The following is a 15569-nucleotide window of genomic DNA, read 5'->3' on the forward strand; positions in this document are numbered from 1 at the left end:
GCCCACATTCCCCTGCACTGCTGCCAGGCCTGGCAGGGCCATACAACCCCCCCCCTCAGAGGTTAAAAGCCGCAGTGCCAGGCTGCAGAGGTGCTCTTGGTAAAGAGCTCTGCTCCCAGGCGCTAGGGAGCGTTTTCCTGCCTGCAGGGAGCTTTTGCCTAGGCTGTGCTCCTGTTTTTGGGACATACAACTGAGGGCTGCTCCCGGTGATGTCAGCTGCGCCTTTCATCATTCGTTTGGAAGAACTTTTGCCAAAAAAAAATGGAAAGGAGAAGAAATATTCCAGGTGGGAGAGTGGTGTTCTGGCTTGATGAAAAAGGCCTGACTTTAAACCTGTTATTAAAAGTGGAAACAGGAAGTTCTCCCTGTGAGTAGGTAAACTCTTGCACCTTGAAATGACTAAACACACAGCACTGGAAGTAACACCTTTGTGCTAATCTTCGTATTTCCTCCAGCTGCTGCACAGCACATGGGGCTCATGTCAACTGGCAGGGCTCCTTTCAAAGCTTTCTTCCTTTTTAAACTCTGGAATTAACCTGTAATGCAATACGATACAGAACAGAGCGCCTTCTGCAGCATTACCGTGGGGTGAACGTGTCCCTCAGCCGTACCCCTGTGTGTGTGTAAGAGCCAGGACAGTAGTTCTGTAATAAGGTTGTTTTGAAGGCGATTCAGTGAGGACTTGGGCTGCAGCCCTGAAGGCAGCTGTGCACTGAGGCTCGGCGGAGGAAGCTCCGAGTGATGTCACTTCACAGCACGCCCTTTGGCTCCTGGGTTTTTTCCCCCCCCCTTTTCTTTTTCCTTGTAGTGGATGCAGCGAAGGCTCCATTATTTGGCAGTGTGGTATTGCTTTTGTCTATAAATGGAAGCAGTTGGCCCGTCTCCCAGTATAACACAAGATAGTCCTGTGCATCAGTTATGCAATCTGTAGCTTGATGACTTCATCAGAAGTAGGGGGAGGGCCAGGGGGTGGTAAGAAAAAGCCTTTACCATCAGCTCTGCTGGAGACAGCTGATGTCTGTGTCCCCCCCCGAAGCAAAGAAAGCTGGAGTTGACCAACGGGGTGGGTGAAAGGGCTCGGTGTGAGAGCAGCTGAGGGGTTGTTGGTGGGTGCATTTCCCAACGCCGGCTCGGGGAAGCCCAGCAGCTGCCACAGCCCTTGCCCTTACGGTGCTGCAAGGATGACGCTTGACCGGGTTGTAAAGTGCAGCATGAGACGGGACTGGGAGAGAAGTGGAGAGAGGAGCAGTGAGGGAACTTTCAAACCAGGGCAGAAGTTAAAAAGAGAAAACCTAAATATCAGATAGCTGCCTTTCAACAGAGAGCCTTTCAGGGAATATCTGTGCAAAGTAGAGGTGTGGACAAATTGTATTTTCTTGTTATTTCCTCAGACGGGCCCTTGCAAATCTGACCTTCATGCAGAAAGGCTGTTCCTAATTTCCCAAGCTACACTCAGGCACTGATTTTAACCCTTTCATTGACTGGGTTGGGATGGGTGTTATAAGATGGCTTTTCTTTATGTTCCCAATCACACAGTCATTGACATAACTCAGCCACCAGTGAAGCAGATGAATCTAAACCTCACCCTGGCATGCTTTGCATGAAGGATCCTAAAGTGATATAGGTCCCTTCCATCAAGCTAGGATTTTTTAATGAGTACTCATCTCTAGAAAACAATTAAAGAGGTTCTAATGAGCAAAAGTTAAGGCCGGTCCTGCCAAGCAAGCAGTACTCTGCAGTGCTTACTCCGGTTTACTTAGCCCAGCAGAGGTGAGGAGTGCTAGTGTCACCACAAGCAGGTATGTGCTAGTGGCTTTCCCATTGCTTGATAAAAGGTGGTCCTGCCCTGCAGAGCAACGCTTGCATGGGTTTTTGGCTTATTGGAAGCCAGTCTGAGCTAACCATAGTGTTATTCATCTCTCTCTCGCTGGGCAGCCTCCATGCATCCCAGGCTATGGTGTGGAGAGTCAGGTGCTGATGAAGTGCTGGGTGCAGGATGGTGAGAGCAGGCTGCCTGGCGGTGGGTGTAAGCAGTGCCCGGGCAGAGCAGAGCGCCTGGAGCCTGCTCCACAGCAAGGGGTGCCGGCTCTGGGGCGCCAGGTCCCTCACGCTGGCTGGCCACAGGCTGTGAACATGGCCCAGGGCAAGTCCGGGGACACTGAGCAGCCCTGCTCCATGGTGGGGCAATACAGGCAGATACAGGGGATCAGGTAATATCATGTGGAAGGTAGGTGGGAGAGGAAAACTTTAAGCTCTTCTACACCAAGGAGTGCAAAACATCTCGAATACTGTGTTCAGTTTTGGGCCCCTCAGTACAAGAAGGACATTGAGGTGCTGGAGCATGTTCAGAGAAGAGCAACGAAGCTGGCAAAGGGTCTGAAGATCAGGTCTGATGAGGAGCAGCTGAGGGAGCTGGGGGTGTTTAGCCTGGAGAAGAGGCTGAGGGGAGACCTTATGGTGCTCTGCAACTACCTGAAAGGAGGGTGTAATGAGATGGGGGTTGGTCTCTCCTCCCAAGTAACGAGAGGAGATGGCCTCAAGCTGTGCCAGGGGAGGTTTAGGTTGGATATTAGGAAAAATGTCTTTACTGAAAGCGGTCAGGCATTGGAACAGGCTGCCCAGAGAGGTGGTGGAGTCGCCATCCCTGGGGACATGTGAAAACCGCATGGATGTGGCACTCTGGGACATGGTTTAGAAGGCATGGGGGTGTTGGGCTGATGGTTGGACTTGATGATCCTAGAGGTCTTTTCCAACCGTATTGATTTTATGACTAAGGGACTGGGGAAACACTGCTACACCTGCCGCTTTGTAAGCAACACCCCCAATCGTCATTTTTTTAAACGCGGCCCCAGCTGTCCGCCGGTGGTTGAGGCAGGCTCCCTCCGCAGCGCCGACCGGGGGCGCTGGGTCTCTGTAAGCGTCGTTTTCCCCTGGCCACGGTCGAGCCTCGCCTTCCAGCCCTGCAGAACAGGCCGGGGGGTCCGAGGGACCCACCCGCGTCGGGGCCGCCCGGGGGGGGCAGGCTTTGAGACGGGAGCTCCGGGTACCGCTGCGGCCCCCCGAGAGGGCTCCCCGCCGCCCCCGGGCCCCTCAGCCGCGCCGAGGAGGCCTGTCCCGCTCCTCCGGGCGGGGAAGGCCCGGCCGGGCCGGGCCGCGGGCGGGCAGCGACACCTGCCGGCGAGCGGCGGCGCCGGTGGCCGCAGCCCCGGGCCGGGACCCGGACCCGGTCCCGGTCCCGGCGGCAGCGGCGGGGCTCCGGTACCGCCTGTCCCTCCGGCGGGGGAGCGGGCTGCTGCTCGCCGCGGGGTGGGAGGCTCCCGGCCCCCTCCAGCCCCCGGCTGGGGGGCGGCGGAGGGAGGGGGTGCTGGGATTGACCCTCCCCCGGCCTTCTATCGCTTCATTTTCCCAGCACTAAAAGGCAGCAAATTGCATTAGAAACATAAAGAGAAAGCGGGGTGGTTTTAGGAGAAGGTGTCTGTGGCATCGCGTGCCCTGCGTCCTTTCACCTACCCGCTTTTGGTCCGTTGCTGCGGGATGGAAATCTTAAACACATTATGTGCTTAAATCCTGAGATTCCGGTGCTCTATAGGGGCAATTAATGCTGCCAGCACCTGCTATCCGCGGTGCGCACCTAACACCTCGGCTCCTCGATCTAGAGGGCTGTGTGGAACTGCCGTTGTGAAGAAAGGGAAACGGAGAGAAACTATATTTGTCTCCGCAATGGGGGAGGAAAAGTTTGGGGAAAAAACATTACTCTGAAGTTACACATCCTGAATGAAAATAAACCTAGTCCACAACTTTACAATTAATTCATAATAAACTGATGAAGTGCCCTTGCTTTATCCGAGGGGACTTTGAACTCCAGGAGAGAAGAGGAACCTGCCACCTGCTCCTTGTGGGGAACGGCCCATGGCTCAGTCACAAACCACGAGCATCTTTCCAAGGACTCGTACTTTCTTTACCCACAGGCTCAATGCTTCTTGGTAATGAGCCACAACTTCCCTTGTCCATGGAGCGCCCTGAGTGATGAGGTCTCCTCTCTTTCTTTGCACAGGATCAGCACCAAGTGGGATTGTCTCGGACCACAGGGCCGATGCAGCCTTCTGTCCCACCAGGCTCCAGCAGCGTGGTCACGGGCACAAGCTCTGGGGGTCCCTTCCTAGGAAACCAACCTCAAGCGGCCATCATGAAGCAGATGCTGATCGAGCAGAGAGCCCAGCTCCATGTGATAGAGCAACAGAAACAACAGTTTCTAAGAGAGCAAAGGCAGCAGCAGCAGATCCTAGCGGAGCAGGTACAGTATCGGTTTGTTTCAGGCACTGCAGAGCATGCTGGTGTGAGACCATGAGCACTAGACACAGTGCAATACCAGCTTTTCCTTCTACATTTGGTAACTCTCTCTCTGTGGCTCCTATCATGATATTTCAGCAATGGTTATTAAAGAAGAGGCACCTGCCTCAGTCTTACCGTTAGCTTGGCAAATGTTACCCACATTCCCAGCGGTAGGCTTGAGAGTCACATGGGATTTTGGACACTGGAGAAGTTAGCTCTTAACTTGGTATCTCATGGTGCGTTTGCTCTGGCAGAAGCAGACTCTGCTACCGTTACAGTTGCTGGTGCTCTCCCCTACCTCTGACTATGGTCTTACCCTGGCAAAAGCTACGTACAGCTGTGCAGTGATCTGAGACAAAGAACTGACATCGGTTAATAGTAACCTAGCAAAGGAAAAAGTTAGTATTTACCCAGATAATTTCCTTAATCTGGTTGATCACGTACCAGTATGAGCAATTATGTTAGCACAAGGGAGAGGCAGCATCAAGGCGGGGAACCAGAGGCTGAAGTGGGAGAACAGTAAAACCTCCTCTTGTGGTGGCAGCGTGGAACTGCTGCGTTGGAGCCCATCACCTGGCTTCTGGGGCTCTTGGGCTTTGCAATATGGATTTTAAATTACCCGGTCTGAATGATGATGTCCTATCCATGTTCAACTCAGCTTTAGTTTAATAGCAACCCCGGAGAAAGTCAGTGGAAATTCATACCGATCAGTTCCTACAAGCTCGTACTCAGTTCCCTAACGTTACCTAGATAACGTTCTGATAGGTCAGTAGTTGCTTTAAGCTTGGCTTCACTTCTTTTGCTGGGGAAATACAGTTTCAAACCTGGGGTCTCCTTTAATTTGCATTAGAAGTTGTGCATGTTGTATAACCACAGAAATACCGATAGCCTTCCCCTCTTCTCATGGTCCTCCTGAGAAACAGAATAATTCACCCCCAATGAACAGGAAGGATGCTCCTGGAAATATTCAGGATAAAGACGTGTGAACTGGTTCAGGGGTGAACAAGTGCAGAGGAGCAAGGATGCAGTAATGTTCCCCCATCATGGATTAGGCCAATTCAAGTGCATAAACCCAAGAGCCAGTCACTGACTTGGCTGCTGAAGGCAAGCCTGAAAGTGTTGAAAAACCACAAGGCTGAGGCTGTCAGGTGCACTGGCATAGCTGAAAAGTGAGGAAGTCTGAGTCCTCAGGCTCCTAGCTTGTGGGTGTTTTGTGCCTAACAAGGTTCTCGTCATCTTTTTGATAGTTTGTAACACGTGTTTATGAACACAGGGATTAGTACTTGCTTCCTTCCCGTCTTTGCCATTCTCTTACCTTCGTTACACATCCTTGTTTTTGGACACAGTGTTTGTACAGCTGCAGATGAAGCACCAAGACGTGTCCTTTTAGTAAGTGCTTAGTCGAGTATACCCTAGGCTTTGAAAGCTCTGGTAAACATGCTCTCTGTTTTTATAATCAGCCCTTGATTCTGGTTTAGAGGCATGAGTATTCATAGAAAATAACCACAGAGGAGCAGTGTGGGCTGGATCAAGGGAGAGAGGCATTTTGCAATCACCTGCTCCCCAAATACCATTCACTGAAGGACAAGAGGAAATGTGCCTTAGTAGTCGTTTCTGTTTTGGGTCAGGAATGGTCCTATGCCGCAGTGCCCAGGTCAGGATGCAGTCCTCCTTGCAGCTGAGTGTTTTGAGTACAGAGGTGGAGGAAAGTCTTGTACCAGGAACACAAACCTCTAGACCTTGGCAGGGCTGGGGGAAGCAAAGGGCATGTGGCTACAGTTGCCCTTAGTTGTAGGTGAGCAAAGTTATTTCATATCCCTCCCTCTCCTTTCAGCCTGAAGATGGCTAAGTTCGCACTGTAGAGGTCGAGATGAAGTGGTTGTATGTAAGGAGAAATTATGTTGGCCTCAGTGCTTATTCCTTTTTGAACCCAAAGGAGTCCGTGTGCTGAGTAGCCCAAGTGCTCTCAGGAGGACTCTTCAAACGACTCTGCTTGTCTCCCCAGAACAGCTTGCTAGATAAGAGACGCTGCAGTTCTGCTGCAGTACTTTTGCCACCGGCCCCTTCCTCAGCTCACTAATTAATTAATCACCTTTTTCTCTTCTGCTTTCTTTCCCTCATTCGTTTTCAGCAGCTGCAGCAGCAGTCACATTTGCCTCGGCAGCATCTGCAGCAACAGCGAAGCCCGTATCCGGTGCAACAGGTCAATCAGTTCCAAGGTAAAAGTCAAATTCTTTTTCCTATATTGGAGTCAATGTATGCCCCTGAGATGGGCACGTGAAAGCTCATGTGTTCGGTGAAAACCAGGGTTTAAGCAGTGTGCCAGAAGAGGAGGATGGGCTGTTGCACACTTGCGCATACCGCATGTTTTACCAAAGGGGAATGCCCAGGTTTGTGTATTTAGTTAAGTTTCTAATTTCCTTTCTGTTCCCCTCAGTGAAAGCTGCATTTTTTTATCTGACATTTGTTTTGCCTCTTTAACTTCTGGATTCTTTGGATTTATCTTTTTTGCCTCCCGTCTCACTATGCTTTTTTTTTTTTTCAGCTAATATCTCTCGCTGTATCTTGGTTTTACCCCTCTTCACTCCCCACTTGATCTAATTTGGTGAGCAGAGAATTTCAGAGAGGTTGTCCTTATCTGGAGAAGTGACTGATAAATGTCAGGTGTGGGACATAGTGAAATATCTGAGATGTAAACTGAGGGTTTTTTTAATGATCTCAAAAAAAAAAAGCAAATATTATGTTGGTGTGCGGGCAGATAACTGAAGAATATAAGTACGATCATTTTCGCTTAGGAAAAGAAGTTAATTCTGAGCTTTTTAGGTGCAAAGCATCAGCTGAATGTCTTCACTAACCGTGGATTCTAAATAGACACGAAACGGACGTGCACTTGCGCTGTATGTTCATGATAGTGTCGTGCAAGTGCAACAGAAGACAAGAGTGGCAAGCATATTGGCAGTTCTCGTAGTCAGGAAGCGAACAGGCAGCCAGATATTCTGCTGGTGTATATTAGGGTGGCTCCTTCTAATTGCCTTCTCATTTTTATCTTTGGCAGCATAAATTCTGGATGAAATTATTTTTTCCCCCTAGTAATTCATTTGCAAAATCAAAATACATGTGCGTGCATTGCCATACATTGAGATGCACATGTAAAATCTTTCTGCATTAATGCTTCTTTGAAGCCTTGCCTTCATATGTATTATTTAAAAGAAATGGAGAAGAGAGTTTAGGCTAATCTGACAGAGCAGGGAATTAATTTTCATAAATGAGTTAATTTAAATATAAATATTTCACCATTTTTCCTATTTAGTCGCAAGAACGTAATCCAGTGCAGTAGGTTATGTGCAAATGAGACCAGAAGGTGGCCCAAAACCTTAAAATCTGTTGCATCTCTCTTTTAACTACTCCTTGCCTGATCTCCTGTCTCCCTGTCTCTTATGCCAAGCGCGGTAGTTAACAATAGTATGTGAACCACTTGCTGGTAGTGACTCCTTTGGAGGTTTTCAACTCCCGTTTTCAAATAAAAAATAGCTAAAGATGCATTAAGTAAGTTTTTAACATTATCTACATCTTAAGCACTTGCTGGACTCATTGTACAAAAAGAGACTGCTTCTAATCATGGAAGGAGGAGGTGACGTAAATTAAGAAAGATCAAGGGGACCCCAGTGCCAATCCCAATCATGGAGAAAATGGTTTGATAGCATGGGTAAAGTAAAAGCTGCCACTGCATTTGCCCTGTTCAAGTGAGACCCAGGTGGTCTCTCTTCATGCTACAAAATGGTTCATTTATCTGTACGCTGGAGCTAAAACCATCCTTCCAGAAGCTTATCCTGCTGCAGCAAAAAGGCGATGTAGCCATCCTCTGCGTTATGCGCAAAACTATAGAAATGACACTTCCTTTATTCATTCCCATTTCTCATGGAAACCAAGCCAACATAAATAACAGGGCCCCGTATTCTCTGTTCTCCACGGATGCTCAGGTATGTTGTCTGCCGCTGAGGGACAACAGCTAGGGGCTGATTTAAGAACATTCAGATTTTGTTGTACAGTTCATGACTCTTAAAGCAACCATTTTATATTTACATCTTGCATTTAATAATGTTTGAGCCAGCAGTAATTGTGTGCCTCATACTCTCAGAGCTTCACCTGCTGAGTGTTGTCTTTAGTTCGGTGTGGTAGTGACTCAAACCCACAATGAACCCATGGCATAATCAGAGCTCCAGTAATTGTTTTTAAATAAAGATAGTAAATACGGAAGCATATTGACTTCCCAGAAATCGATAGCTTCCCCCACCCCTGAAAGGAAGACACAAGCATGGTTCAGTTAGCTGCCACGGCGTGGAATTTAACAAGGTTAGGATTTTCTGGTTTCCCATTGCTGGCCTAAGGTGGAGTAAAATGTTCTTATAATATCGATTAACTAATACACTCTCCCTGCTTTAAATGTCCACAAAAAACAATTTTTCTTCTTTCCATAGACTTAATCAGTAACAGTCATATAGAAAATCCATTCATTTATGCCTCCTGAGCTATTAAAAAATTGATTGGCCTTCTGAGCCTGACATTTCCATTTTCAAGGCTTACTTCTGAAAGACAATGGAGATATTTAAGAGAGAGCATCAAATGGTAAGCTGAAGTTCAGCTGCTTTGCTGCCATTGAAGACCAGTGGAAGCTTTTTCATTTGCTTGCCAGAAGCTGAATTAGGCTTATCTGAAGAAGATAAGTGCAACTGAATCACAGTGCATATGCAACTTTGAAGTCTTAGGGACTAATTTTTTTCATGGAGGAGGGTGCATATTGTCACTGGTCTTAGGGAAAAAAATACACACAAAAAGAAAGACTCACATTTACTTTTGAAACGGGCCTTTGACTCCCAGGTCACTTCTTAAAAACCTAATCTCTGGTCCTAGCAAAGTAGGAGAAAAGCAGGCCTGTTTTAGCCCTGCAGCTCCTGTGGCTGTCTAGTTAGGTACCTGAGGGATCAGGGAGGCAACGGTGGCTGGAATCATGCATCACACATGCAATCGTGTCGCCTCGATTCTTCAAGAATCTGAAGCCATGAATCCCTTTGGGTACACGTTCCAAAACTGTCACAGTTGAGAATTACTTAGTGAGTAAATCATTGGCCTTTTAACCTTGCCAGGCTCATTTTAGGCCTTAAGGGAAATTAGGCTGCTCATCTGTTCAGGCTGTTCGGTATTCTCTGCCGAACAGTGTCCCACTTCACAAGTCAAACACATAACACGCTCAGCAGTTCCTGTTTAGGGTAGCACTTGAGCTGTGTTGACTCTCACCTTCAAGGAGAGGGGACTTGGCAGGTCAGGACAGAGGCTGCAGCCAGAGTGAGGTGGGGGACACATAGTCTCTGAAATGCAACTAACCTTAGGCAGCAAGCAGGTATCCCAAGGACAGATAACCTCCTAGCTCTCTGCTAACCTTCATGTGAAACAGTAATTTATTCACTCAGAAAACACAGCAATCTGAAATCCTACTGTGATTGCAGAAGGCTCCTACAGATTCTTTCTTATGCAAAGACATGTTAATTAGGATTACAGGGTTGTGGGTTTTTTCTTACCTTCCTCCCTTTTTGCTGTAGGTTCTCCCCAGGATATAGCATCTGCTAGAAACCAAGCAGCACTCCAGAGCATGAGGACATCCCGCATGATGGCCCAGAACGCAGGCATGATGGCGATGGGTGCCTCCCAGAACCCGAGCACACTGCCCACGACCGCAGGCCAGTCAGACATGGGCATGGCTCCTTACAGCAACGCCTCTTCCAGCCAGCCAGGAATGTACAGTATGAGCACAGGGATGAGCCAAATGTTGCAGCACCCAAACCAAAGTGGCATGAACATGGCACATAGCGCAGGCCAGGGGACGAGGCAGCCTGCCTCTGGACAAACGGTGGGAATGGTCAGCAGTTTTGGTCAGAACATGCTGGTAAACTCTGCTCTTCCCCAGCATCAGCAGCAGATGAAAGGACCTGTGGGCCAGGTCTTGCCCAGGCCACAAGCACCACGGCTTCAAAACCTGATGGGGACTGTCCCTCAAGGAACACAAAGCTGGCAGCAGCGAGGCTTACAAGGTATACCTGGAAGGACTAGCAGCGAAATGGGGCCCTTCAATAATGGCACAACGTACCCAATGCAGTCTGGGCAGCCACGGCTGTCCAAGCAACATTTCCCACAGGGGCTTAATCAGACAGTTGTGGACACGAGTGGAACAGTAAGAGCCCTGAACCCAGCGATGGGGAGACAGTTGCTGCAACCACTACCTGGGCAACAAGGAGCCAGCCAGGCCAGGCCCATGGTAATGCCTGCAATAAGCCAAGGGGTCCCCACAATGCCTGGCTTTAGTCAGCCTCCGACGCAGCAAATGCCAGGTGGTAACTTTGCTCAGAGCAGCCAAGGCCAGGCCTACGAGAGGAATCCCACTCAGGACATATCTTATAACTACAGTAATGAAGGAGCGGGGGGGTCATTCTCCAGTTTAGCAGAGGGCGCAGACCTTGTGGACTCCATCATTAAGAGCGGACCAGGGGATGAGTGGATACAAGAACTTGATGAGTTGTTTGGAAACCCCCAGTGAAATGGGCTTTGTATAGTCTGGAGCTTTGGTTGTTACATTTGAAAAAAGAAAAGAGAGAGCTGGATGTCCTCCCCATCCTTGGATTGTTGGTTTTTTGTTTGAATTGGTTTGGTTTGGAGTTATTTTGTTTTCTTTTGTTTTTGATCGTGCAAACTGAGCTGATCTGTAGTCAGCTTTGGAAGATTCAGGGATGATGAAACCACCGGCATCCCAAGACTTCCACCAAGCAACCTCCATTGCGTGGCAGCACCCGCTGTCTGTGTGGGTGGGGCAGGATGGGGAAACTGGAAGAGCCAGGTGATGCCTCTGGTTGGGAAAATTTAGTCTTCCCCACTGAAATGAGGCTTCATTGCACAGTGGTATGGGGTGGTCCCGGTATCTCCCACCTCAAGTAACTGTAAACACTGCAACTTTCAGGGGAGCAGATTAGAACAGCCGGGAGCAAAGCCTAAAAACGTCTGTGGGCGATTGCACAGGCCCTCGTCAGAAACGGGCTTAAACCCGGGGTAAGCAGGTCTCAGTGAGCCGTTGCCAGGCCTGCAGGGCCAGCTCTGGGCTGTCACAAGGGAACACGCAGCACACACGTGACAAACCTAAACAGTCACAGGGAGGTCACTCTTTTCACTGCAGAGTGATAAAAATCCAGTAAAAGCGTAGATGATAAATTTGGCAGTGTGGTGAGGACAGTTTGATTATGGGGCTGCTGCTGGAGACGGCTTAGGTGGGTGAGTTAATTTAATGAGTGATTTAGTCCCCTTGGGACTTGCAGTAGCGCTTCCCTGTCAGAGCACTTTGGCATGTATCTGCTGCCTGGGGGTGCAGAACAGCAGCTAGGAACGGTATTGAAGGGGTAAGAGGTACCAAGACACATCAGCATAGGCCCTACGTGGGTCCTTCTATCTCCTTCCTCCCTGGTATGTTTTCAGTTCACTTCCTTCCCCTCCCATCCCTCAGTGTCAAGCAAAGTGAGCTGGCTGCACTTTTTTTTCAGGTGAGTAACAACTGTCACAAAGGGGCAGGCAGGGGAGGAGAAAACAGGCATGAGAAAATGTACAGGGAGGGTTTGGCATGCAGAATGAGTTTCTCCTCTCCTCTTGAAAAGTGCAGGATTGGCAGATAGTATTACCCTGGAGCATCTGGGCTCTTGATGTGATGTTATATGCAACCTGATCTTCAGTTTTAAACAGATGTTTGGTCTAATGTCTCTGGTTTGCTGGAATAAAATTCGCTGTAGTATTTGAAGAACAGGAGCCAATGAAGGACTACTTTAAAGATAATTCATGAATGGGTAAAATAATCGATGTAGTTATTACAAACATGGGGTCTGCCCAAATAAGCTTTTAGGTAACAGCAACATATCACTCTCTCTTCTGTGTGGACCAGCCCTGAGCCGCACTGTGATGATGTTGTGATATATCTTGCACAATACTGAGCTGCCAGCCATTCTGAACACCTAAAGCAGCAGTTCCCAAGCTGCAGTCTGAGGCTGAGGTAAGCTGTCCTCCAAAACCTATCAACTTTTTAGCGTTTTCAGCTGAGAGCTGCTTATCAGGGTATATAGTGGTGCATAAAAATTGTTAACGTGATCCACAGGCCAAAAGGTTTGGGAACCTCTGGCCTAATGCTGGCCTCTGTGAGCCGTAAGATGTGCTCTGTAGCCAAAGCGTCTCTCGTGTACAACGACCAGGACCAACCATCCAGCTACCGATTACCTCCTTGTGTGCTGCTCTCCTCGGGCCCGGCAACACGAGGTGCTCAGCTGCTGAAATCCACAGGAGCTGAGGGGGTTGGCACCTTGCATTAAGTCCTGCCTTTCCCTGTGGAGCACAGATATACATCACATTAAGGAGTGGGAGCAAAATAGGCCTGGAACCACCTCAGTGCCCCACTACAGTTCCATTGCAGGGCTTACCTAGGTGGGGGGAAGTATCAGTTTTAAATGCTATAATGTAGGCAGGACAAGCTGCGTTTTTAACATGGACTAGCTGGTCAAGGTGAGCTATCAATCCAGCTTGCCCTGACTGCTGAAGTTTTTAAAAATGTTTTAGTTTCATCTCTTTGAGCTAACCCCTTTTTAAACTACAGCACAAAGACCCGTTCCAGTTCCTACTGAAGACGGTAGGAGTTTGCCTGTCTGCTGCTTCAGCAGGAGACGGGTTGGGCCCTAATTCAGTGGAAGGGAGCACCAGCCAAAGTTTTCAGTCCATCTTGTGGGTAAGCGGCTCTTGGTCAGACTAGCCTGAACGTAACGGATAGGCAAACAATGAGAGAAATGGTACCCTGAAGGGACGAGGGCATTGTGTGTATGTGTGTGTCTGCGTGAGCGTGTGGGTGAGGGAGTGACGAGCTGCTGTGCCACGTACCTGGCCTGCCCCATACGACAGAGGGATACCCGGATGAGGAGGCAGCGAGCCCTCTGTGCGGGGGACGGTGCTGGGGATGGCACAGCACCCCTTTCCCGGGTGTGAGTGACCGGGGTCGCCTGCCAACACAGAGCTGAGAAATGAGGGTTTAGAAACACCCAACCACCGCGCGGTGGCCAAGTGCAGATCTGTGTGCGTGAGGGAGATACAGGCTTTGGTGACTAAACGGTGGTGAAGACTGAGTCTCTGTTGTCTTTGTAAAGCTTCCTCCAAATACTCTGAACTGGGACCAAGTACTAGAGAGGTAGATTTTAATAGATTTGGGGTTGGTTTTTTTTCTTTCTTACTATGGTGCTGATGTATATGTAATGTTAAAAAAAAAAAAGTTATTTGTAAATATGTTTTTACAATTCTACAGATATCACTGGGTCTACTATCTGTAAAATATATACATATAAAAATATATATATATATACTGTTTGTTTAAAATAGAGTATTTTTATTTCATTCCTTAATTCATCCTTACTGCAGTGGTATTGCACTTCAGATGACGTCTATTTACTAATTTGTACTGTATCCCTGACAGCAACTTGCTCCATTTTATTCAGATTTTTCTAGTTTTCTGTTTTTACTTTGTACATTAAGCATTGCTTATTTCCTTTTAAGACCTGTACAGAGCTCTGAAAATGTAGAAGACCTGATGTTAACATACCACTTTTAAAGAAAAAAAACAAAACAAAACAAAAAAAAAAAAAACCCAAAATAAAAGATGGTTATCTGAGTCATATACCAGGCTGGTTTATAGGATCATCTCCTGCCGCACTCCTGTGCCTTGGTGCGTGATCTTCCAGGGGGACAAGGGAAGCTGGCTTCAGGCAGGCCTGGTTTCGGCCCCAGGGTTTCTGCACAGCTGCCTCTCTGCACCCTGCAGAGCTGCCCTCGCCCAGCTGGAGTAGGGGCATCGCAGGCAAGGTACCGCCGGTACCAGGCATCCCCTCTTGCCCCAGGCTCGTTCAGCAGCCAGTGAACCCCCTGCGCCCTGGTTAGCCCCACCGGGCACACCCGAGCAGCTCTGCCTGCGGCAGCGGAGCTGCAGACTGCCGTGATGAGCTGCCAGGCGGGGAGCGCTTTGTCGGGTGTCCACCTTGCTCTGGGGTCGTGGTGCCCCTTTCTCGGAGCAAGGAGAGCTATCAAAACTGCCTGTGCTCCAAGGTGAGGTCTGCGCTCACGCAGTTGCTACAGGGGAGCTGGTCTATAATTAGAGGTGGCAGCTCCAAACTTTTGCGTTTACTCTATGTAGGGAACAAAAGCAGGGAGTAGGGAAGTGCTTTCAGGGGAGGACACAAGATGGAGAGCCCAGGATGCAGGAGTCCTGAGGCTGAGATCTGGGGAGGTGAGGTGGGATGGAAGAAGGGAGATGCGGGGTTGGACACAGAAGTTGGAAAGAAGAGATGGGGAAACTGGGGAAGTGTGAAGACGCATGCTTAGACACATAGTTCCCTATCACCTACTACAACTACAGTGTGAGACTTGTGTTGTCAGACGCCTTTTGTAAAGTGCATGTAGACTTGTTGAATTTATATGACCTGTTCAAGATAAACGTGCCATGTAGCCTTCAAGGCTCGACACCAATTTCTTCGTGTTCCCAGCCAACTGGGGAGCCGTGGGGGATCAGACATTGGACCTCTGTTTGCGCAGCTTGCTGTTTGGGATGCCAGTGTGGCTTGGCCTCATTTACAACCTTTAAGGTGAGTTTCCCCTTCTCTCCTTAACATCAGTCCTTTCCTGTTCCAAACATGGATAATGGGGCAAAAGTAGTTGATTAGCTCAGATCAGAGCAGCTTGCCAGAGTTAGTCCTCATCAGGTGCTGGCAGAGGCCTTGCTGAGCATCAGCAAGAGGCCCCTAGGTACTGACTGGCTTTGGAGCTGCAGCAGGGCCTGTCGTTGTTCCTGATTGCGACTGACAGATGAACATTTCCATCAGTGTACGCTGAACATGCAGTCTGATACTGACTCCTCGGTCAGCAGGCAGGAAATGGTGTGGTTCTCACTAGAGTTAAACTAAATACTGACACTGACAGCATCCATCTGCTCTAGGTGTATTTTGTTTTTAATGGTAGACGAGTCAGTCTCTAACACTTTTTGATCATAGGCATTCTGTCCTGGCTAACTGGGGGAAAAGCAGCGACTCAGAAGACAAGTAGCGTCCTCAACTTCAGGCCTACTTCTGCCCTCCCATTAGCTGGTGTAGCTCCTAAGTGTTAGGTTCATGTTTATCCCCTAG

The 15569-nt window shown here is 48.8% G+C and overlaps 1 protein-coding gene across 6 annotated transcripts in view; it reads left to right on the top strand.

Moving 5' to 3' along the window:
- Positions 1 to 14069, top strand: part of MAML3 (mastermind like transcriptional coactivator 3) — a 255986-nt gene extending 241917 nt beyond the window's left edge. For 5 of the 6 annotated variants that reach the window (XM_075090542.1, XM_075090543.1, XM_075090547.1 and 2 more), the window contains 3 exons: positions 4055 to 4294; positions 6464 to 6551; positions 9930 to 14069. In XM_075090542.1, coding sequence (XP_074946643.1) covers positions 4055 to 4294; positions 6464 to 6551; positions 9930 to 10921 — 1320 coding nt within the window. In that variant the 3' untranslated portion in view covers positions 10922 to 14069. The remainder of the gene's footprint in view (positions 1 to 4054; positions 4295 to 6463; positions 6552 to 9929) is intronic. The other variant, XM_075090545.1, reaches the window with a different exon arrangement.
- Positions 14070 to 15569: the final 1500 nt, after the last annotated feature.

This window comes from Phalacrocorax aristotelis, chromosome 4 (genome assembly GCF_949628215.1).
Source record: "Phalacrocorax aristotelis chromosome 4, bGulAri2.1, whole genome shotgun sequence".
NCBI lineage: Eukaryota > Metazoa > Chordata > Aves > Suliformes > Phalacrocoracidae > Phalacrocorax > Phalacrocorax aristotelis.